The sequence below is a fragment of the Podarcis filfolensis genome (genome assembly GCF_964270895.1).
Source record: "Podarcis filfolensis genome assembly, chromosome: 10".
NCBI lineage: Eukaryota > Metazoa > Chordata > Lepidosauria > Squamata > Lacertidae > Podarcis > Podarcis filfolensis.
In genome coordinates, this window is record NC_139612.1 from 19,401,210 (window position 1) to 19,425,554 (window position 24,345).

The 24,345-nt window shown below is 41.0% G+C and overlaps 2 protein-coding genes across 10 annotated transcripts in view; one reads left to right on the forward strand and one right to left on the reverse strand.

Moving 5' to 3' along the window:
- AASS (aminoadipate-semialdehyde synthase) overlaps positions 1 to 3,774 on the forward strand; it is a 41,338-nt gene extending 37,564 nt beyond the window's left edge. For all 4 annotated transcript variants that reach the window (XM_083574443.1, XM_083574444.1, XM_083574445.1 and 1 more), the window contains one exon: positions 15 to 3,774. In XM_083574443.1, the coding sequence (XP_083430569.1) occupies positions 15 to 133 (119 nt within the window). In that variant the 3' untranslated portion in view covers positions 134 to 3,774. The remainder of the gene's footprint in view (positions 1 to 14) is intronic.
- Positions 3,775 to 8,537: 4,763 nt separating this feature from the next.
- PTPRZ1 (protein tyrosine phosphatase receptor type Z1) overlaps positions 8,538 to 24,345 on the reverse strand; it is a 105,753-nt gene continuing 89,945 nt past the window's right edge. For 4 of the 6 annotated variants that reach the window (XM_083574272.1, XM_083574270.1, XM_083574274.1 and 1 more), the window contains 13 exons: positions 22,964 to 23,046; positions 21,908 to 22,042; positions 21,267 to 21,401; positions 20,214 to 20,377; positions 19,365 to 19,500; positions 17,855 to 18,001; positions 16,750 to 16,843; positions 15,618 to 15,691; positions 13,881 to 14,009; positions 12,681 to 12,827; positions 11,690 to 11,832; positions 10,877 to 11,012; positions 8,538 to 9,573 (listed from right to left, as the gene is read on the reverse strand). In XM_083574272.1, coding sequence (XP_083430398.1) covers positions 9,433 to 9,573; positions 10,877 to 11,012; positions 11,690 to 11,832; positions 12,681 to 12,827; positions 13,881 to 14,009; positions 15,618 to 15,691; positions 16,750 to 16,843; positions 17,855 to 18,001; positions 19,365 to 19,500; positions 20,214 to 20,377; positions 21,267 to 21,401; positions 21,908 to 22,042; positions 22,964 to 23,046 — 1,664 coding nt within the window. In that variant the 3' untranslated portion in view covers positions 8,538 to 9,432. Of the gene's footprint in view, positions 9,574 to 10,876; positions 11,013 to 11,689; positions 11,833 to 12,680; positions 12,831 to 13,880; positions 14,010 to 15,617; positions 15,692 to 16,749; positions 16,844 to 17,854; positions 18,002 to 19,364; positions 19,501 to 20,213; positions 20,378 to 21,266; positions 21,402 to 21,907; positions 22,043 to 22,963; positions 23,047 to 24,345 lie in introns of all 6 variants that reach the window. The other 2 variants (XM_083574271.1, XM_083574269.1) reach the window with 1 other exon arrangement.

Here is a 24,345-nt window from a genome sequence, read left to right on the forward strand (position 1 = left end):
TCTCTATGTTCCAGGAGAAATTGACACCAAAGGCATGGTCATCCCATTAACCAAGAATATTTATGGACCAATACTTGAACGTGTTCGAGCTGAAGGAATTACGTACAGTACCCAGAGCGTTATCAAACAATAAAGGAGACATATTTTCTAGCCTCCTTTTTTCCAGCTTGTAGTTTTGCACGCACATTTTGAAGCCTAATAATAGTTGTCCGTAGGCACCAATTCCCTGAAAGTCTTCCCTGTCCAGAGCCCATTGAAATGAATAGCAGCTACACAACAGCAGAACTGTTCTCTTGTGTGCAGTGCCAGTCTGCTTTAGTGAAACTTCAACAAGAGAAATTCCAGGTGAGTTGTGCTGTATGCCTTTTTTTACAGACTGGGATTCAACCCACTCTTGACCTGGAAGAAAATCCCATGTAATTCAGTTTGGCTTACTTCTGAGCAGGTTGCCCTGCAAAGGTGATTTGTAAAGCTTTCAGGTGGAGAACAGGTGTCCAGTCATAGCAGAGGAGCGCAGGACTCTTCAAACGATGCCAAAATGTTTTTACTCATGTCCTAAATGCTGCAACATTGCTGAATGTAGTGAGTTCAAGACTTCATTTTTAAACGGAACATTGACCCCAAATATGTGACAAGAAGAAAATTGTAATATTTGTTGCTTTCCCCATTCTATTCATCATATGTGTAGTCGGCCTAAGGTTCTGATACATACTATGAAGAGCTTCTGTTTAAAGTCCAGGAGGTGTTTCCCCCCACAAAATGGCAGTCATTTTATTGTGTCCTCGGCCTTCTCAGAATGCATATGGGGCAGCCCTCCCACAAATACGCACCTCAAGAGTTCCTACTTCCTTGATGGCCATGGAGCCAGATGTGTGCTGGAACTGCATGCATCTGTACCCTACATGGATCCCATCATGAGGTTTTCAGAGGCCATAGCTCAGCCCTGGCACCTCCTCGTAAAAGGATCTTTGGAAGAAAGAACAAGAACAAGCCTAGGACTGAAGACCTTTTTCCAGACAGAAGATAAAGGGTCACATAGACCAGTGGTCTGAAAATCCTTTCATGGCAGACATAGCCATGGGAGTTGCTTGCTTGCTCTCTCTCTCTCTCTCTCTCTCTCTCTCTCTCTCTCTCTCTCTTGTCCTCATCAGGTGTTCCAGTTAGGTTGAAGTAAATGTGGGGGGCAGGAGGAGAATAACTTCTGCGGCCTCCTAACTTTGTTGGGTACTAAAATTTGAGGTACCTTCACAAATTTGCTTCAGACCGTCACCTTCCATAAACTGGAAGGTGACAAGTATAACAACCGTGATGGTGGAGCTAGTATCATTTGCCCCACCTAGATGTTTACTTTAACCTGATCGTGATACCTGAAGGGGGCTTATATCATAATCAAAAGTGGAAACTCATTTTAATTTGCACTATAGTGCTTAGAAAATCACATCAACAGTATGTATGTATGTATTTATTTGGGAAAAACATGATTCTTTAGAACACTTTAGTAACATATTTGATGTGAGAGCTTGGAAAATAGCATTCTCTGTACCCTATGTCAAATATAGTTTCACATGTGCCAAATTTTGTATTGTTTGAAACCATGCTTCAATCTCCTGGTTAATATCCAAAACGGACCTAAGCTATGGAAAGACAGTGCATTGCAGCTTGTTGCTACAGGCCTTTAGTTTCTCTACTATATATTCTGTGAAACTATTACATTGTGCCTCATCTTTATTTGCTTGTGAGGTACAGCAATATTTTAGATGCAGTTTTTGTGCTGTGTGCACTGTCCTTTTGAGAGAAACGCCTAAGTGTTCTTGTTCTGCAGTTGCCTTTCCAATCAACCTCACCCAAAACAATAATAGGACATTTCGGCATACTGGGCTTGTTAACTATGACCATTTCTCTGCCTTATAATCACTCATATCTGGTAGTTTTAAATGGAGACATTCCAGATACAGTTAGGCATCCAATGTCTTTGCATCAATAAATGAATAAAAGGTCATTTTCTTCCTGGAAAAAATAAGGTCATAGAGAGCCCAACTGCTTTGGTATGCGTTCATTGTAAGCACCAGGGATACATGGAATGCATCACATGAACTGGTTATTATATGGAATTTGGCTTCTGGAACTCACTGGTTGTCTTTTGCATGTAATGCTAAACTTATGTGTTATGGGTTAGCACATGAGCCACAGCGAGTCTTGGGTTTGCATGCTCCACTCTCTTCCTGCAATACAGTCCTGAAGGAGAGTTTGGAAACTTTCATTTCTGATGCAGACTTAGACTATAGCTGCAGCTTTCCATGTTGCCCAGACCTAGATTGACCGCTTAGTCTGAACCATGCTTAGTCAAGCTATAGTTCTTGAAGCGGCCTTATTTTCACCAACTGTGATTAAGATAAAACACAGTTCAGGGTTCAGATGTAAAAACTAAAGTGTAGGTTGGGGGAGCGTGGGAGCCCAAGACTCCTTGTGGCTTGTCTTCATTATTGCAGTTCGCTATTGCATGTGAACCATGCCATTGTTTAATTTTCAAGTTGAAATCTTGCTAAAAAGATTTTCCTTCTGTTTGCCTCCGGTACTCCGGATTTGTCAGACATCTCTCTCGAGGGTGAATTGCCAAAAAATAATTGTCACCTCTGGCACGATCTCTTTAGTAACGAGTTGAAAATGTAGATGGAGCTCTAGTTTTGTTATAAAACTCCTGTTTCTTTTGGACAAAATGAACCGAGGAAATGAACTATAAAATGAAATAACCGTTGTCGAAAACATGTACTTTTCACAGAGAAGAAGCCGTAGGAAAGTGGTAGAGTGAAAATGATTTACTGTTTCATTTGAATTCTGACTTATACATGTTCTGTGTTCGAATCAGGGGGCTGCCAGCCTAGAAACCTCTTGCCACATGTTTGAATGAAGGGCAAGCTATGCCTCACAATCCTCTAACTTCCTTACGGTAAAGAAAGGTCTGTTCGAGAGCAATCAAGAAGGTATTAACTTAAGTTATCTACCTGTGTTCTTACAGAATATGTCTGCGTACAGGAATGTGCTGCAAGAAACATGAGGAAGAAATAAGTTCAACGGGTTTTAGTGCTCACCCAGCCCGACTGCTGTGGTGGAGTTTGTATACCAGACCAGTTCGGCTGCTGGCTGGATTCAGCCCTCTTAAATAGCTTGGAGGGTTGACTAAGGGGAAGATGGCTTCTTTCCAGTTTGCTCTATGAAGTACCACATTTCCAGTGCCAACCCTGATGAAGGGAACACACAAACCCCCTGCTGGCTGGGTATCCTTTTCAGTCTTCTTGCCATAGTCGGGTTTACTACCTTTGGGGCTCTCACTTTCTCCCTCAATGTAGGGCACAGAAAGCCACACACACACACCCCTTTGGCATGGAAGCATCCCTTCTGTTTTTTGGGGGGTTTTTTTTTAGTAATTGGGCAGCTTTTCAGTTCTAATAGGCTGTTTATGACTTTTATTTTAGAATTACAAACCCAATGCATGTCCTCTTCCCACTGCTCGTCCAACTCCCCCAGGCAAAAAGTTTCTTTTCATGGAAACACCCCTTTTATATGACCTAATACTTTCAGCTTGCAGGTCTGGAAAGGGACAAGTGAAATCGCATCACTTAGAGCCCGGATCACGGAAAAAGTTTGTGTCTGCATTTCTTTTCAGTATCCTTTTCTTACCAAGGTCAAAGTGTATTTTTATGTGCTGTATTGGGTTTGGGTAAATCCTGTGCTGCTTCTGCGATGCCATTTTCAATTAAAAACTTTTGACTTTCATTTATACTTGTCTCCTTTCACATGGATCAAAGCTGTGTGAGTGTAAGATACAGAACTGCAAAGGGGCCGAGAAGATGAAATCTTTGTGTAAGCCGACTGCAGGACCTTCTAGAGGTTTTGCAGGGGCCAGGAACTTTTTTGAAATGCTCTCAAATTCTGAGAGAGTACCGGGGGGCCCAGTCACAAAATAGATGCTATAGTGGGTGGTGGTGGCATAACACAAAGTTAGTCACCCCTGACAATCTGTTTAGCATGGGAAGTTAGCCAAGTTCTGCTCTTCCAATTGTGGCGATCACACAACATTAATTTCACTCACACTGATGCTGCTGCTGTCTATCAGAGTGCTTCTCGGGACCAAGAAAAGTGTACGAGGTGGTATCACCAAACTCATTTCACAGAAATCTCTTCGAAAGTTGCACCATAGCTTTTTAGAAGGGCTAGAGCAGGGGTAGGCAACCTAAGGCCCGGGGGCTGAATGCGGCCCAATCACCTTCTAAATCCGGCCCGCGGACTGTCCAGGAATCAGCGCGTTTTTACATGAGTAGAATGTGTCCTTTTATTTAAAATGCATCTCAGGGTTATTTGTGGGGCATAGGAATTCGTTCATATTTTTTTCCAAAATATAGTCCGGCCCACCACACGGTCTGAGGGACAGTGGACTGGCCCATGGCTGAAAAAGGTTGCTGTCCCCTGGGCTAGAGACTTACTATTTTAAAGAAATGAAAGCTCAAAATCTTTGGCACCTGCCCAGGGCTCCAGTAAGCCTTTGTGGGTGCTATGAGTTGGCAACCCTGGCCTTGCATGCTGTTGGTGTGTGAATCTTGTCAGTTTGATGTTTGCTGATTGTTTTGAGCTATGAACGTTAAGGTTAGTGAGGTAGTGGAATATCTTTCTGGGAGTTCTTTTTTAAAGCTGCTTGGGTAAATGAAATTTGTTTAGCATGTGTGGGAAAATGTAGTTTAGGGGGTGAAGGTTGTTTTATTGTAGAAAAGCACATGTGTGTGTGTGTGTGTGTGTGTGTGTGTGTGTGTGTGATTGTGTGTGAAAATGTGAGTCTCCTTTCAATGGCTAGATTTGTTATTCTGCTAGTAGTCAAGGTGCTATGTAACCTACAGGAATCATAGCCATGAATACTGATGGTTCGTGGGTTATCTGGAGGCATTTGGCTGACCTGGTAGGAAGCAGATTTAGGTGGATCTGGCCAGATTCTTCTTATATTCTTTACCTCAAACCTGTGCCAAGAAAAGCACCTATTAAGTTTCCCATCACATTTTGACAGGGGTGGAATTGACACACACATGAAAAACACTGTGAAAATGCTTTTTTTAAAAAACCTTTTGAAAAATACATTGAATTTTGCGTAGCTCAGTCTCACCATCTAGTGTCACATTTGTATATTGCACTTTACAACACATGTAAAACGTTTTATTTTCAGTTCTGTAGCTGAGCCCAGGATGCCTGTCGGGTGACGAGCTATAGTACAAAACAAGAATCAATGTAAGAAAACAGACAACATTTTGTCAAATGGCGACAATTTCAAAATTCTCATTGAAGTTAAAAGTGGCATCATTACAAAATGGTGATTTTCCTAGATGACTGTGCTTTTGAAATGTGTCAGGCAAATGTGATCCCATGCAGGTTTACTCAGAAGCGAGTACCACTAAGTTCTGCAGAGTTTACTCCCAAATAAGTGTAGGATTGCAACCTGGATAAATCTTTTCCTGGCACCCATCTCAAGTTCACTTCCTGGTTTTCCATTTTTGTTGTTGTTACTTCAATGCTGTCCTGTCCTGTGTTCGTACTAACTAGGTAGCTATTGTCAAGTTTGCATTTTTTGTAGTCTGAGAAAGGCAAACAAAAGTTAAATAGGCATTGCTAGTTAAAGATGTCTTGGGAGACTTGCGATAAGTGCAACAGCATCTTTTCTACACTTGACCCAGTTTACCGAAGTAGGCTCTGCATCTTTTGAGTCTGCAGCATGGATTACAATAAAAAATAATTAGAATATGTCATTTTTGTCTGAGACTGTTTGCTAGCTCAATTTAGGAACCGATGCACATTTATTAAAATGAATAATCCAGGACAAGTTAAAGATTATGAAAGATTTCTTATTCCTTTTTGCCCCAGATCAAAACCCAATGTGTTGCTAAAGAGATTATTCCAAGGACTTATGTTTAAATAACTAGTCAGCATGCTAAAATGATGAATGTGATTACAGATGTTGATGGAAGGAGACCTTGCAAGCAGCAGACAATTCCTTGATTTCTTTTATTTATTTACTTACTTAAAATAACACCCCTTCAACGAAGTTTTGCATAAAGGTGGCTACCTTAGTGTAACATTCTAAAGGGGGCCATTTGCCGCCATAGTAAGTGATTTTAGGATTGCAACTTTAGTTCACAACCAGGTTGATTTTCCTGGGTCAAATAAGTGGTGCACAAGATCATTATATCCTCATTGATTATCTGAATTGCTCTGTGCCCTAGGATTATGGGTTGGGAGAGAAAATAGAAGGAAAGAGGATTAGGAAATGGGGTTATAGAAGCAGCCATAAGATCAAAATTAACCCTGTGGCACTTACATCCCCAGAGATATTATGAAGAAGAATTATTGGGGCTGCTTATGCTCAGTGCTTGTTTTGGAACAAATAAGGGAGCAGGATGAACTGTCCCAGTGAAAATTGTTTTGCCTTTTTAGGCCGTGCATCTGGAACATAAAAGCTGCCCTCCCCTCCGGTATGTACTTTAAATGCAAATTTGGATTTACTTTCTTTTTGAAGGCAGCTCAGTGTCTTGCATGGTAGCTGCTCAGACTAGAGTAGGCAACCTAAAGCCCGTGGGCAGGATGCGGCCCAATCGCCTTCTCAATCCAGCCCACAGACGGTCCTGGAATCAGCGTGTTTTTACATGAGTAGAATGTGTCCTTTTATTTAAAATGCATCTCTGGGTTGTTTGTGGGGCATAGGAATTTGTTCATATTTTTTCTCCAAAATATAGTCTGGCCCACCACATGGTCTGAGGGACGGTGGATGGGCCCATGGCTGGAAAAGGTTGCTGACCCCTGGACTGGAGTGATCCCTGAGGTAGCAGCAGGCATGCACTTTGTAACAATAGTGACAGCACTGGTTGCCTTTTTTGCGGGTTCAGCCCGTTGTTTTACTGTACCTCCTGAAAGGTGACTGGAACTGCTAAAGCTGTCAGTGTACGACATCCATTTAGCAAGCAATCTGAGCAGTGGATGGTGTGCCATTTAGGAAAAGAGCATACATGGAAAGATCTAGTCTTCCTCTCCTGTTTCTGATCATATGTGCTGATCTATCGGCGGCACATCTCTCTCTAGTTATTAAGAGTTACAGATAGGTAGCCGTGTTGGTCTGCCATAGTCAAAACAAAAAAATTTTTTCCCTTCCAGTAGCACCTTAAAGACCAACTAAGTTAGTTCTTGGTATGAGCTTTGGTGTGCATGCACACTTCTTCAGATACACACCAAAGCTCATACCAAGAACTAACTTAGTTGGTCTTTAAGGTGCTACTGGAAGGAAAAATTTTTTTTTGTTTTAGTTATTAAGAGGTATACAGATGTATCCACACAATGTTCAGAAAATACACTACTGGTGTCTTTTTGCTTTCGCTTCTTTTCTTTTGCAGTTGGTGACTAGGCAACCTTTCAAAATTTGTCGTGCTTTTTTTTTATTTTAAAAAAATCATTTAAATTGGATTTTTTTTTTTTACATAGCAAACAGATAAATGAGGAACGGTACGTCTATTGTCTCCGCTTTCAATTTATAGTCTATAACAAAAATGTCTCTCACCAAACTGTTAAAAAATAGACATCTTGCAGTTGGGGAGGGGGATATTGTTCTATTGCCTATTCATAGTGTCAGCATCACATGGGTTAGGTCCTTTGTTTGTGTATTTATTTTTATTGATGAGCTTGGTTGGTTGTGGTGTGGCTTATTTGTGTGAGGGAGGTGGGCTAGGTTGTTGGGTCAGGTGGGCCATATTGATTTGTATACTGTTGGAGGGGACAGGCCATTGTCCTGTTGTGGTGCAGATGTAATACAAGGGAACCATACTAGGGTGAAGGCATCCTCCATAGCTTGTCCCCGTGCTGCTTTGAGTTTGTTGGTTAACTTTTCTAGTAGGGTGGTTTCCCATACGTTTTGGTACCAGTGGTCTATGTACACTCCTGATAGGTCCTTCCAGTGTCTAGTTGTGATACTTCTAGCGGTTGAGAGTGACTTATGCGTTCATGTGCATTGTTGTCCTGGAAGATATTTAATAGGGCAAGTTCTAGAGTTGCTTCTTGTTATCTTGGAAATTTCCTGCAGTACTGATATCCAGAAGGGTTGGACTTCCCGGCATTCCCGCCACATGTAGAGGTACATGCCTATTCTGGTGCAGCCTCTCCAGCATTTAGATGAAGTTCCTGGGTGTATCTGTGCCAGTTTCCATGGCGTTAGAGTAAGTTCTCTTCTTTTGGCTGAGATGGATTTGAATGGCGGTTTAGACCATTGGGCATGGTTTAATTCATGTTCTGCTCCCATTGGTTTTAATTGTGGTAAGGGGGTCTGTAGTATCTTGTATTTAATATATTTACTGATTATTATTTTTTACTGTGCTTCCCCCTCCCCACTAAAATCTATTCTGCCCTTGGAAAAAATGAACAGACACCCCCCTGGGAGTGAAACTTGATTCTGCAATATTGGATGTTCAGCACTGATGAGGCAGATCTTGTTTAAAGCATATATATATTTACAGTAGTTGGAATATTGATATTTATTTTGCAATGCCTTGGATAAAAACACTTTAAACAATGCTGAGTACAGATGTTATTCTCATAGAAACTTCTTATTTCAAAACAAGTGTATTTCAATTTCCCACAAAAGTTAAAACTGCATGCAGAGATATGGTTACTCACTTAGGATGCATGGGATAATATATCAGAAGTTTTTTTTTGTTTTTGTTAAAATTAAAAACAGGTACTGAACTACATCATTTTAACAATGCAATTACACAGAACTAGAAAACTGACTTTGTAGTAAAATATAAAAATCTACAATTATAAATATAAATTTGGTCCATGAAATCCACTCTAGAAATATTTACAGTAAGTATCAGCTATTCTAAATGCCTACCAAAAGTTTTAAAATGTTGAATATTACAGAGAGGAGAATTATATTTACATTCTACCATATTAAAAGTTAGATTTCTAGCAAATGTAAGGAATCCTATAAATAACAGCAAGTAAAGGGATACTGAAACATGACATTTGTTGCTAGGAACTTTAGGATCTATAGTTATGATTTAAAAAATAATTTAAAATAAAACCAAAGAAATTAGAAACTATTACTGTAAAAGAGACCACAGTTTCATTCTTAGAAACACAGTATAGTTCAATCAAATTAGTCCAAACATAACAAAATGCATTACAATGAGTCTTTCAAAAAGGCACACATAGTTAATGATATAAGTTCAGTAATAGAGCCATTTGTAACAACAGTTTCTTTTGAACAAGGGAAATAAAAAGATTATCGAATAGCTGGACGTTTCTTCCAACCCCACCTCACCCTCACTGCCCCACACAATTTTTAAAAATTAAACGCAACAGTAGTGAAATTTCCAGCTCTTGATAACCATTGCCATGTTCTGTTCATAGTCAAACTAAAGATTCCAAGCTTTCCGCTGCGTTGCCGTCTGGTAAAGCTGAACCATTACTGTCTATAGATACTGAAGGGTTTTCTTCTTGCCTTGAGCTAACAAGACTGAGAATAGTTTTGTAGAGGAACTGATACTGGTCCTAAAAGCGGGTGGGGTAAAGTAGAAGGTTAGTGTGGTTGGTCCAAACAATAAGAATCACACCCCCACAGCCCATTTGCAAGCTCAGCTGGTGAGTGGTGGTCATATTGTAGCCAAAATAGGGTGAACATAACAAGAGCCTGCTGGATGAGGCCAGTATTCTGCTCTCACATTGGCCAGCCTGTGTGGGAAACCCCTAAGCAGGGCCTGAGTACAGTCGTACCTTGGATCCCGAACGCCTTGCAAGTTGAACGTTTTGGCTCCCGAACGCCGCAAACTCGGAAGTGAGTGTTCTGGTTTGCGAATGTTTTTTGGAACCTGAACGTCTGATGCGGCTTCCATGGCTTCAGATTGGCTGCAGGAGCTTCCTGCAGCCAATCGGAAGCTGCACCTTTGTTTTCGAAGTCGAACGGACTTCCAGAACAGATTCCGTTTGACTTCCGAGGAACCACTGTACATGACAACTCTCCCTCCTGAGGTTTCCAGCAACTGGCATTCAGAAACATATTGTCTGTGAGAAAGAATGGGGTGCTCAGGGAACCCCAAATATTGCAGAAACACACACACAAACCCTTTATGCAAAGCCTTTTTAGATGATGCCTCAGTTACGCAATTCCCTCTCATCTGAGATAGGACTGGCAGAAACTCCTTACGAATTTTGAACAGGCCCTTGATAGATATTAGTCTCTGTGATGCCAGGTATTTCATTCCTGCTGCTTTACTAGACATGTTGTATTTTAACCTCTGTGTAACTGACTCTGGATTGCTATGGCAAGGAAGAGTGGTTTAAGAATGTTTCCCTGAATTAGAATGACATGGGGACCTTAAAACACCTTTCCGAGTCATTAAATGCTATGCTGGAAGGCTGGCTAGCAAAGCAAAATAAGATGGTAGCTGGTGAAGAATATATGCAACCTTTATGTAATTCTTATTATTACCTGGGGAATTATGTAACACTCAATTACCATAGTTTTAACCCTATTTTTTTATAGAGCCATTATTTGGTGGTCAGAGTGTTGAACTAGGACTTAAGAGACCAGGGTTCAAATCCTAGCCTAGCTATGAAGCTTGCTGAGTTGAGTCAATCAAAATCTCTCAGCCTAAGCTACCTCAGATTTTCGTGAGGATAAAATATGGAAAAAAGAACTGTGTACCCCACACCCATGACCTCTTTGGAGAAGAGGTGGGATATAAATGTAATACAGAGGTAAGTAAAAATAAAAAGCATATAATGTGATTCTTTCCTTGATGGGAATTTCATAACACATAAGAAAATTGTGCCAGATATTTATTTATTTACTTACAATGTCTGTGAAGACTCCAGGCCTCATCAGATTTATCATCTTAGCTACGTGATAAACATCCACACAGTTTTCATTTTCTAGCTGATGCATTAGCGTCGTTAATGCACAGAAGGTACCTGCTGTCACTCCTCCATGCCTTTGAGGGCAAAAAAAAATACAAAATACACATGCAGAAATAGTCATTTTCTACACTTAAGGTAAGCAAGAAAAACAGAGACTTGATTTATTTCCTAACAATGGTGCAAATCTGACCACTAAAACATGTTAATTTATAAATAAGAGTATTTATATTGTTTCATTCTTACAACCAGTGTTTGCACCTATTTGTCACAATGTATACGTTTTGCACGCCTTCCTTTTTTACCTAGAGAGGGAATGTCTTTAAATATTCCCCATACAAGGTCTTATGACCAGCAGTGATGAAATGTGTCTATTGGAGCCCAGAAGACTTCTGGATCTGAGCCAGGAAGGCATGGTTAACATCATGCTGAGTATATAGTTTTATAAAGAATATAACATTTGGGTGTTTCTGTCACCCAAAAATATAGGTTTGGTAAATCTGCAGTTGCTGTGTGAAATGCACACAGAGATACAGTGGTACCTCGGGTTACAAACTCTGCTAACCCAGAAGTAGTACCTCAGGTTAAGAACAGAAATCGCGCAGTGGTGGCAGCGGGAGGCCCTATTAGCTAAAGTGGTACCTCAGGTTAAGAACGGTTTCAGGTTAAGAACAGACCTCCAGAACGAATTAAGTTCATAACCAGAGGTACCACTGTAATAGGATTTCAGCAACTGCAGCAGGTCAGTACTTACTCATCATGCACAATCATGGGTCCATCTCTGTTGGAAGTTTCTTCTTTGATGACATTTATGAGTTCAAATGTTTTACTAATAGGACTGTCTGGATTTGGCCATTTCGGACACTGAAAATGCCTCACTTCAAGCACATAATCATCCTAAATAGGAAAAAAAAAGACACAGAATTCATACCTTCAACTGATTCTTGTTCTGTGTATTTATTGATAAAAAGGTGTGTATTGAGCCAGCTGTCACACATTCATCTTTCAGCTTTCATGATCTTATGCTTTCAAAGATGTCAGTCTGTGTGTCTGCTCATAAATTCGCCTCTCCCTCACCTGTGGGCCAATGGCTCATAAAAAAGAGGTTGGGGGGGGGAATTGCCATGAGCAGAATGGATTGTTTTTATTTCTCGGTTTGTTTGGACTGATAATCCAAATCAAGGAATATGTATCTTCATAATGGCATCATCCTGAATAGCAAAGTGACTTTAAAAGTTGCTAGCAATATAATCCTTGGGAGGGTTCAAGACTAACTGAGATGGATGGTGTCCATAGTCTTATTGTGCCTTTTGCAATTACAATAATACAGAGATAAAAGCCAATCTGACAAGTTAGAAATATTAACTTTTTCATCATAGGATTATTTTATTAGCAGAAACCTCTATAGCATGTTTTACATATGTGTACCTTACTGCAAAATATTTGAAGTCCCTCATGAAAACAAAAAAGGGTGTTTTTTGTTTTTTTAAAAATAATTTTTATTAACCGGCCAATCAAATCAAATTAAATCACATCACACAAATTCCGAATTACAAAGCCAAATTTTAAATTTTAAACAAAAAAGGGTGTTTGGGTGTGTGTGTTTTTGGTTTGTTTACTTTTTGAAAAAAAATTAACTGCAATTTACTCTGGGGTATGTTTTTTAGTTAGCAATTCAGATCACAGTTTTATTGTTGTTGTTTAGTTGTTTAGTCTCCAGCTATAAGGCATGGTATCAAGAGTACCTGTGTAGCTTCTAAAATGAAATCCTGGATTATAAGCTTCTCTTCATTTGACAAGCATTTGTGTTCTTCCGAAATCAGGCTGACTTTAAAGCTCTCACAATTTATAGGGTCTTCTTTGTTTGGCCAGTATACAAATTCATCTTCAGCCTGCTAAAAGAAAAAGAAACACTTCTAAACAGTGCTACTTTTCTAGAAAAGAGATGCTAGAATTCACGATGAACATCTCCTTGTTGGTGGGCAATGGAACCCACCTGAGAGGTGCCAGAACTTAGTTCTGGCTGGGGGAAAAACATGCTTCTAAACTCCAAATTAGTTATAAACTATAGCTATATCCAGTTGTTTTGTGAAGCAAAAAAAATACATAGTGCTAATGATGTGTATAGGGACGCGGGTGGTGCTGTGGGTTAAACCACTGAGCCTAGGACTTGCTGATCAGAAGGTTGGCGGTTCGAATCCCTGCAACGGGGTGAGCTCCTGTTGCTCGGTCCCTGCTCCTGCCAACCTAGCAGTTCGAAAGCACATCAAAGTGCAAGTAGATAAATAGGTACCGCTCCAGCGGGAAGGTAAACGGCGTTTCCGTGCGCTGCTCTGGTTCCCCAGAAGCGGCTTAGTCATGCTGACCACATGACCTGGAAGCTGTACACCGGCTCCCTCGGCCAATAAAGTGAGATGAGCGCCGCAACCCCAGAGTCGGACACGACTGGACCTAATGGTCAGGGTTCCCTTTACTTTAATGATGTGTATGCCTTACTTAAACTTAACTGAAATTATTAAACATGCAAGTAATGTTATGCTAAAACCATGGTCTTCCCGTTTCTTTGCAAAACTCCCCATTCCTCATTTCATATTTTTTTAAAAATCAAGTCATCCTTACATGTGAAGGAATGACTTTCTCATCCATAGCTATTCCTATGGATGCCCAGAACGCACACAGTTTAGGTCTAAAGTCTTCAGAATTCCTACATTTTAATACTGGTTCCTTATTGGAATTATCACTGCTTTGAGAATATTCTCACAGCACACAAATTAAATCACTAATCACTAACTACCTCTTTATTTTATTTTCATATTCTTAATGTCAAAATAATTACTTGATGAATGGTAACTATAAGAAAAGATGAAATCTCATGTTCTATGTTTCTTGCTGAACTAAAAACAGTGCTATAAAGTGAAGTATTTAACTCTTTAATATAGTCTTACCATATTCTGACTATCTGGAAGCATGACAATTATCTGAGCATTGTGGTCCCATATCATTCTCCAGAAATCTTTGATAGTGTGTAGTAGAGGATGCTGGGTAATAATGTATTCATTACTTTGATAATAACCCTGCAAAACAAATACATTCAGTGAGGTTACCCTGTTCTTATCAAGAAATAATAACAACAACAACAACAACAACAACAACAACAACAACAACAACAACAACAACAACAAATCAGTCTACTTCTCACAAATACAAGATGAGGTTTAAACCCGTGCTATGTTTTTCCACATCAGTTCTACAGATAGAAGGTTCTGAGTTCTTCTCTTCATGGCATCATCCTAGGACATAGCTAGAATTTTAGCTTAGTTTACCAACTTGTTTTTATATATTTGTTTGTTTAGCTTCCTAGAAGCCCTTTCAGTTTACAGGTGACATATAAATAAATATTACTCCTCTGCAAATAGAAGGCACTCATTTTATTATGCAAGCTGGCCATAGCCTTCATTTCACTAGCTTAATTTAGAAGCTGTTTAGAAGCTGTTTTTCCTACGCTAACAATATTCTCAGGTTTCATTCTTTAGCAGATGGAAAAATAATACATTTTTATATTAATCTTACTTAGCTGCACTACAGGCAAGTGGAACTGGCTAGCACAACAGAGGCCTTGTTTCTGGATTGAATGTTCCTCTTTACCTTCATAAATTTTTACACTTAGAAAACCATATGCAAAATTGAGGAGTTATAGATTAACGATGTCCCTGATATGCTCAAGCTTTCTTTTTGGAGCTTTAGTGGCATTGATAATGGTTGGCTAGCATAGCAATGCTAAATACCGTATTTTTCGCTCTATAACACGCACCCAACCATAACACGCACATAGTTTTTAGAGGAGGGAAATCCGTAGGCATGCCACCCGTAGGCATTCCCTCCATAACACGCACAGACATTTCCCCCTACTTTTTAGGAGGGAAAAAGTGAGTGTTATGGTGCAAAAAATACGGTAATTACGTCGGAACTAGAAATTAGTGCAATTAGCAGGACACGGGGGTAGGCATAGTTATCAAAAACATTTGGGAGCATTTCTATGTTATCTTCTATGTCCACACTCTACACAAAAGCAGTGGCATCGCAATGGGGTGGCACGCCCTGGGTTTCATGCCTGCAGGGGTGACAAGAAGTCACCCCGTGGGGGATCGCGGTGGCGCAAGCAGCCATCGTGCCGCCGCAGCTGCCTTTGGAAGATCCTTTGTTCACGGCTGCAGTCGCGAGCAGAGGATCCCGGCACAGGCAGCAAACCGCTAAGTACAGTGCATGGGCGGTGTGACACACATGCGCTGTACGTAGCAACGGCACACATGCGCTGTATAGCGGTTTGCTCCAGCGCTGTACGGACGGTGCCGGGATTTCTCCATCGCCACTACAGCCATGTTTGCGGCTGCAGCGGTGACGGAGGGATCCCGTCACCATCCGTACAGCGCTGGAGTGGCGCCGGCAGCCTACCACTCTATGGCGCATGTGCGGTGTTGCTACGTACAGCGCATGTGTCGTATGTAGCGATACCACACATGCACCATACCTCGTGACGCCCGCCCCGGGTGTCACGACGCCTTCCTTCGCCCGTGCACAAAAGCCATGTGCAGAGTGCAATCACCCAAGTGATTGCCAAGAAGCTGGCAAAAATACGCAAATGATTTCAAATTACAGTATAATTTAGGAAGAAACTCTCTCACCATAATATAGGAAGCGTTGATGTAGTCTGTGCCTTCACCAGACAACGATGGAATACCAACTCTAGATCTCTCCACTGTAAAACAAGTGTGAGAGCCATTTTACTTTCTCTAGCATACATGCAAATTCCTGCTATTTGCACAGATTCTGTATTTCTTCAAATCAAGAGATCTGGGAGAACCACTGACTTAATGGCAAGGGAGCGACATTACCCATTACCCAGCTGCTCTGCCATTGTGTAGGAAGGGGAAATGCCACAGGTCTTTTCCTCCCTTCTGTCTGGGCAATGATGAAAGACAAAGGGCCCATCTAAATTATCCTGCTTTGTTGTAGGCTTTCAATCTTACAGCAGTGGCACAGGATGAAGTGATGGAAAAACAGCTTTTGCGCCACTCCAGAAATTTATGGACCTTAGTTTTAGCGGGACTGTTCTTTCTGGTCCATCAGGATTATTCAAAGTCCCATGCAACGCCATTCATGTGGAACTGTTCCCCAATGCAATTGTGACTACAGTGGTACCTTGGGTTACATATGCTTCAGGTTACAGACTCTGCTAACCCAGAAATAGTACCTCGGGTTAAGAACTTTGCTTCAAGATAAGAACAGAAATCGTGCTCCCGTGGTGTGGCAGCAGCAGGAGGCCCCATTAGCTAAAGTGGTGCTTCAGGTTAAGAACGGACCTCCGGAATGAATTAAGTACTTAACCCGAGGTACCACTGTATTGGAATAACACTGTCACAAGCTATGAACAAAGAGGCTTTATGACTACTTACATTACATTGTCTGAGCTGTATAGGGAGCAAAAACAACTTGCCACATGGTGCTACACCCATATCATGTCTTTTTCATCAGCCACCAACACATTAGGCTACACGCTGAATCAGGTCTAAGCAAACTTATAAAATGTGGAACTACACCATAATTAATCTGGGTCACCAAGCAGCACATATTTTAGTATGTCAGTCATTCAGCTACAAATATCAAAAGGTAGAAGCTGCAATAAAGCAGTATTTATTCTCTCTGAAGTTCCCAATGTCATTTATGGATAGTCACTGTGACATATAGGATATTAGGCTTAAGTGGCTTATTGGTTTAATTTTGTAGTCAAACTCAAGGTATTCTCAACAAACTTACCAGGAATTATGGATGAGGTCCTGTTCTTTTCTCTATTACACTGTTTCAGTGCAGTAGAATAATCACACTGCTGTATATTAGATTGGCTCAGAAGCTGAAGACGAAATGAAGAAAAAGAACAGAGTTTTGGGTTGTGTGAATCACAAATAATATACATGCAAGTGTGGTTCAGGCCAGGACTACATATATTTATTAGGCTACACTGGCCAATGATCCCAGCTTTCATACCAGTTTATAGGATTACTTATATTGCAAATTCAGCCAATTAATTTTCTTTATTAATGGAACTTTTAGAATCACATCTTTGTTTTCAACATGCTTTAACAAAAACAAATAATTAAAATTAGTTATAAAACCCTGCAAAAACAGCAGCAGATTAGCACATCCTAATAGATTTCAATCATCAAATGCCTTGGAAAATGCAGTTACATTTTAATCTGGCGTTGGAATCCCATTAAAATTAGAACATGGAATGGCTCCAGGTAAAGAGAATTACATAGGGATGGATCCATCACTGAGAAGGTACAATCCCACACCATTAACCAGCATACAACAGCCACTTGTGAGGTGTAATCCTGTGTCACTAACCAGCAGAGAACAGCCACTAATTAGAGAGACAGAGAGAAGGGCCTTTCCCACCAATCTTAAAACCTCAGTCAGATGATATAAGAAGTGCTTTGACAAATACTTGCATCCCAGGCCATGCAGAGCTCTGAATAATGGGTGTTCTATGGCATGATGCAGATGCTGAATTCTACACTAGCGGCAGTTTCTGGCCAGTCTTTCAGGGAAACACAGCACAAAAGAGCATTGCAGTATTCCAAATAGGAGGTTACCAGAGTATGCAGTACTGTGGCCAGGCTCTTCCAGTCCAGAAATGGACACAAGTCATAGCTGGTCTCCTTGCCAAAGAAACTGCCTGGGGCTCAAGTGGCAGTGCTGAATCTAGAACAAGACTACGAACCTGCTCCTTCAAAGGTGAGTTTTAGCTTCAGGCTGTTGGCCATCATCGAACTCATTAAAACAGCCCTACGATTCAAATGCCATATAGACATTTTTGTGCAGCATCGGTTGTCCTGAATCCTTGAAATCAAAGGGATCTCACCTTGAATTGTTTCTCTAATCTTGTATTTCCCATTGGTCCAGGTATTAAGAGTGAATTAACATAAGCGTGAATGTGGTTTTCAGGTACTTCTGTTTCTTTGCTTAGTATGGCCTCCACAAGTGCATCATGAATAAAGACATACTGTTCCTGTTTTAAAAGAAAAAGTAAAGAAAGACATTAGTGAATCATTTCAGTTTTATTATTAGTTGTTATTGCTGCCCAAAAGCCAGCTACCTTTGCCTGTGTATGGTACAGGTTAACCACCAAAACCAGAATAGATCTTGCTAAGGATGTACAAATATTATCCAAAAGGCAGAAACCTGTCATCACCACGATACAAATATCATCATTTTATTTTGTATGCCGCCTTTTCCACAGTTAAAACAATATTCAACGTGGCTTACAACATGACAAGATTTACATAATTACAACCAAAGCAAAGCAATCATAAAAATAAATGAACCACATAAAAAACTACATAACCAAACTGAACAATTTCCACACAAAAATAAAAGTACAAAGAATTAATATCAATAACAGCAGCAAAAACTCCCCACAGAACTTCCCCCCAAAATACCTCAGTCCTTGTTGGGCAGCAGCAGCAGAAGTCTTTAAGGAGCCTGTCAGGCCCCACCCTAGGCCAGGCAGAGAGAGGCAAGGAGCAGGACCCACAGGCTCTCAGCAGTTATACAGATTTCTATACTATTTGTAAAGGGTAAAGGGGACCCCTGACCATTAGGTCCAGTCGTGGCCGACTCTGGGGTTGCGGTGCTCATCTCGCTTTATTGGCCGAGGGAGCCGGCGTACAGCTTCCGGGTCACGTGGCCAGCATGACTTAAGCCGCTTCGGGCGAACCAGAGCAGCGGACAGAAATGGCGTTTACCTTCCCGCCGGAGCGGTACCTATTTATCTACTTGCACTTTGACGTGCTTTTGAACTGCTAGGTTGGCAGGAGCTGGGACCGAGCAACGGAAGCTCACCCCGTCGCGGGGATTCGAACCGCCAACCTTCTGATCGGCAAGTCCTAGGCTCTGTGGTTTAACCCACAGTGCCACCTGCTTTGTACACAAGTATTAATAATTATGCTAATCCCTTCCATTCTATGATTCTGTGTTGAGATTCCTGCATTGCAGGCGGCTGAACTAGATGAGTCCCGGCAGTCTGTTCCAACCCTACAATTCTTTGATTCTATTTGAAAAGCATTGACTCTGAAGGTACTGCAGTGTGATCCACTCCCAGGGTGGATCCGCATGCCAACGTCTCCTATTTCTACTCTCCCAAATTACTAAGAAGTTTACTGGAAAAGAAAAGAAATAATGTATGGAAACAATACATTGGCAATTAGGAAGCACTTTTCCTCGAGCTAGAGAACGGTAAACAACTTTTTTTATTGGTTTTTTTGGAAGCTGCGGTTTAAATTAGCACCAGAGAGTTCTAGTAAGTTTGTTTCTCGATCTGTTTTAAAATCATGTAAGAGGTTTTGTGACACTAAGAACACACTTTTTCTTACCTCCGTCTGCACCAAATAGTTCCTTTGCGTCCGTATGTGCTTCAGGAATCCAAATATGTTGACAGTCCCTTCGTGCTGAATCTGCTGAAGCATACTATCTAATACTATGTATGTGCCCGTCCTTCCAACACCAGCACTGTTAAACATTGGAAACAAAATGAATAAATCTGAATCTAAGAAACAGCAAAAGTACAGCAGCCCAGAGCCATCCGTTCATGGAAACACAGCCAGATATGGATTAAATAAGTTTGGTATTATTTATAGGTAAAAAAGGTAAAGGACCCCTGGATGTTTAAGTCCAGTCAAAGGTGACTATGGTGTTGTGGCGCTCATCTTGTTTTCAGGCTGAGGGAGCCGGCGTTTGTCCACAGACAGCTTTCTGGGTCATGTGGCCAGCATGACTAAACCGCTACTGGCGCAACGGAACACCGTGATGGAAATCAGAATGCACAGAAACACCGTTTACCTTCCCACCACAGTGGTACCTATTTATCTACTTGCACTGGCATACTTTCGAACTGCTAGGTTGGCAGGAGCTGGGACAGAGCAATGGGAGCTCACTCCATCACGGGGATTCGAACTGCCTACCTTTCGATCGGCAAGCCCAAGAGGCTCAGTGGTATGCTTACAAAACTCATACTAGAAACAATTCTGAACATTATGGTTCAAAGATTGCTTTGTTGAATGTTCTTAACTGATCGAGGAAGCCACCTTCGTGGAAGATCTACATGCATACATGTGTTCATAGGAAGCTCTTGATTTGAGACATGATAGGTCCAGAAAACATTCATTCAGATTTTATTCTTGCAAATAATGTGAGCAGTAATTGCTTTGGTAAAAACAACAGACCTGCAATGAACCACAACTGGTCCTACAGCATGACGTTTAGCATACGATGCCTTTCGGACAAAGGTGAGCACAGGCAAAGTATATTCAGGAACACCCATATCAGGCCACTGAGTATAGTGATACTGAGAAACTACACGACCACAAGGCCTTCCTTTTTGGGAACCCTAAAACGACAATAATTAGCGAGAAATGCATATTTAAAAAAGAAAGAAATACAAACATTATTTTTTAATTGCCCAAACTATGAATTTTCAAATTCTATGTTGGGGAAGAGACAGAAAGCCACTGCATCTGATATGAATATATAAAATTATAGAGAGGATCAGGACATGGATGATAGAGAGGAAATTTTATTTCTATACCACCCTCCTGCCATCGTAAAAAATACAGTGAATAGTCAAAACATCTAAAAATTGAGAAACTAGATCATGATATAACAAAGCAGCGCAATAAGAGAACTGTAGTAATAATTACAACAATGAATTTATTCATATGCTGCCCATCTGACTAGGTTGCCCCAGTCAATCTGGATGGCTTCCAACAAATTAAAACACAGTAAGTCATCAAACATTAAAAACTTCCCTATAGAGGCCTGCCTTCAGATGTCTTCTAAAAGTCAGATATTGGTTTATTTCATTGACATTTAATGGGCTTTCCACAGGGTGGATACGACTACCAAGAAGGCCCTCTGCCTGGTTCCCTGTAACCACACTTCTCGCAGTAAGGGAACCACCAGAAGCCAAATGTGCAGGCAAAGAAATTGGCTGAATATTAACGTTGGGGGCCCTAAGTTCAGCAACTGAGGTGCTGCCACTAAAAAAGTCCTGTCTCCGTAGTAGGTTGCTAATCAGGTGCGGCCCTAAAAATAATTTCCTGCGAACATCATTATAATATAATTAACTTCTCTGCTTATTTTAAACCCAGAGGCCAATGAGAATTTTACTGGTAAGTTGACTCTCTTGCAACAAGAAAAACAACTGTGTCTCACAATGGTATACAAAACTTTTTTTATTTCTTCCTGTATCAAAGTTACTATTTAGTACTGCCACCTACCTTTTTCACCTTGGTATTCCTAATAGTAAAATTCCTCACAGTGTAATAGGCAAGTACATGAATGCTCTTTTGAGTGACTAGAAAGTTTCCATATTCTTCGCTACCATCAGCAGGCCAGTATTGGTCACATTTTCTCTGACAGCCAAAGGAATATACAGTGTTAAAACAATGTTTTATCATTTCATACATTAAGTGGGGTGTGATAAATAAAAAAGACTGCAATCCTAACTCCATGTACCTGGAAGTAAGCCCCACTGAATTCAGCTGGACTTGCTCCTGAGTAGACATGGTTAGGAATACATCGGAAGTATTTTTAATCAATAATATGGCAAGGAGAGGGAAGAAAAACACATATTTTTTTTGTCCCCAGCAGCTAATCCTAGGTCCCCAGGCTGCTCAGACTTGTTATTTATATACAAAGAATATGTATATTATTTGCATCCCTTAGTACCATTATTCATAGTATTGAATTGAATCTTGCAGTACAATACTGTGAATATTTTCTCAGAAATAAGTCCCAATTTGTTCAGTGAGAATAATTCTCATGAAAGTGTATAGGTTTACAACCTCAGTGCATTAACTAGATTCACAGAGAGAAATGTGCTATATAAAAGGAAAATGTTTATAAAGAATGTTTATACCCTTCCTTTCTCCACCAGGTTAGTTATCATTACAATGACTTCCACATTATGTTCCCAGATCATTCTCCAGAAATCTTCTGCTGTTGATTTTAAAGGCCCTTGAGCTGCAATATATGCTTTTGGTCTGTTGTAGCCCTGTGGAAAAGAAAAGTGTCCATTAATATATAGCAGAATAAAAGGGAAAGAACTATCAATTGATTGCAAGGAAGACATGAAACTAGTCCACAGAGACCTAGTGATAGTCTCCTTGCAGCAGCTCACATAAAGGTAGCTTGTCGCTGGAAGAGATTAAGAGCTGTTCGACAGTGGAACAGATTCCTACAAGAGGTTAGGGAGGGGGGCTCCTTCCTTGGAGGTTTTTAAGCAGAGGTTGGGGGGCTATCTGTCCTGTATTTGAGATTCCTGCATTGCAGGGAGTTGAACTAGATGGCCCTCAGGGTCCCTTCAAACTCTATAATTTTTTTATTCTATGGTCCTAACATTAATTTCAGGGCCGATGCCAGTGAAACAATGTTCAGGATGCTACAGGCTGCATTGCAAGGGACTCTTAATGAAATCCAGAGTTCCAGATGCACTGCATAAAGGTGAACAGGTTCAAGCTGTGGTCAACCAGATGTTGGCGATTGGATAGCTCTGTTGGTGGAGCATGAGACTCTTAATCCCAGGGTGATAGGTTTGAGCCCCATGTTGGGTGAATGATTCCTGCATCCTAGGGGGTTGGATTATATGACCCTTGTGGCCCCTTCCAACTTTACAATTCTATGATTTTATGGTTGGATTCCAACACCTATCAGTCCTAGGTTGCATGGCCAGTTTCTAGAGCGAGTCTTGATCTATTCTACCTAGCCTATAACTTAACAGAACTCCATCATTCTACCTCCTCCAACCCCCCCATTGCCACAATCTGGCATTGCTCTCTTTCGGTTCCAATGGTGGAAAACAAAACATCCCTCTCATCTGCTGCTGCTACACCCAAAGTCCTGTTCTAGTGGCTGGAAAGAACAGCCCTAACACAAGCTCACAGTAAAGGACAGTGAAATAGGAAGATGAACTTACATCTACGTAGTTGGCATTAATGTAGTCAGTAACTTTTCCATCCTTGTCTGCAAGTTGTGCAAGTTTAACTCTGCTATGATCATCTAAATTGAGGAAGAACATTGGAATACACAGCTTTCAGAATAGTGGTTTTCATTCTTTGAAAGTAAACATCCAAAGTTAAAAGTCAACATTGATAGCTGAAGCTGCTTCAGTCCCCACATGCTGCCTTCCCACTTACCGTACATCCCTCCAGTACAGGAGTGGCACTGCATGTCAGCTTCCTCCTCATTCTCAGTGTTGTAGAACTCAACAGATATTGGGTTGGTTCTGCCTGTCATTGGCTCTGGTTCTATCCTGCCTTCCACCCTACCAGTTCCAACGGGCACCAGCCACCATCTGCAATACAGTTGTACCTTGGAAGTCGAAAGGAATCCGTTCCGGAAGTCCATTCGACTTCCGAAACGTTCGACTTCCAAAGCATGGCTTCTGATTGGCTGCAGGAAGCTCCTGCAGCCAATCACAAGCCGTGGAAGCCCCGTCGGACATTCAGCTTCCAAAAGAACGTTCAAAAACCAGAACACTCACTTCTGGTTTTCAATTGTTCGGGAGCTGAAACGTACGAGTTCTGGGGCGTTCGAGAACTAAGGTACAACTGCATTTGGACAGGAATGAAATTCTGAAAGCCCATCTGGTTTTGACATGTAACTATTTGCCCACGTCTTGGCTGCACTGGGAAAACGGTTTTTCAATATAGTTTTATTCCATTTATTTTGGTTCCATTTTTTCACCCTTACACAGGCGGTATCTGTTATGCGAGGTGCATGTGTATGTCCAACCAGCCCGCTCATCCCAAAACAATGCATGCAGAAGATCTTGTTTTGAGTGCAAATACTCTGAATGTTTGGCCTTTTGGAAGAGTGGAGCGACTGAATGCATGGGTGAGATTTGCACACAGGCCTTCTATAACAGGCAGGGGTAAACTTTCGTAATATGGCGCCCGATGTGTGGCCAAAATTTGGAGCACCCAAAGAATGGTTCTTCTCAATTATGGATCTTCTCAATTTTGTTTCCCCTCGGCTCAGCACCCTAATGTGGGGGAACTGCCCACCCCAGCATTGGCCTAAATCCAGCACTGCAATAGGCACTGGCTGATTTACCAATGTCCAATCCTGGGATATAGTTCCAAACAGCAAATTTGTATCTTCATGTAAACCCTTGATTTTATTTCCTGACTTCTGGCTCTTAAAGAAGATAATGCATCATTATGTCAAACTGAAGAGGGATTAACTTGGAAAATGAAGGTACTGTCTCTTCCCATATCCTTTCCTTAAAAAAATGTTTCTTTGATATTTCACATTGGCCTTGTTAGGTGAAACTTAGCAATATTTTTTTAAAGCACC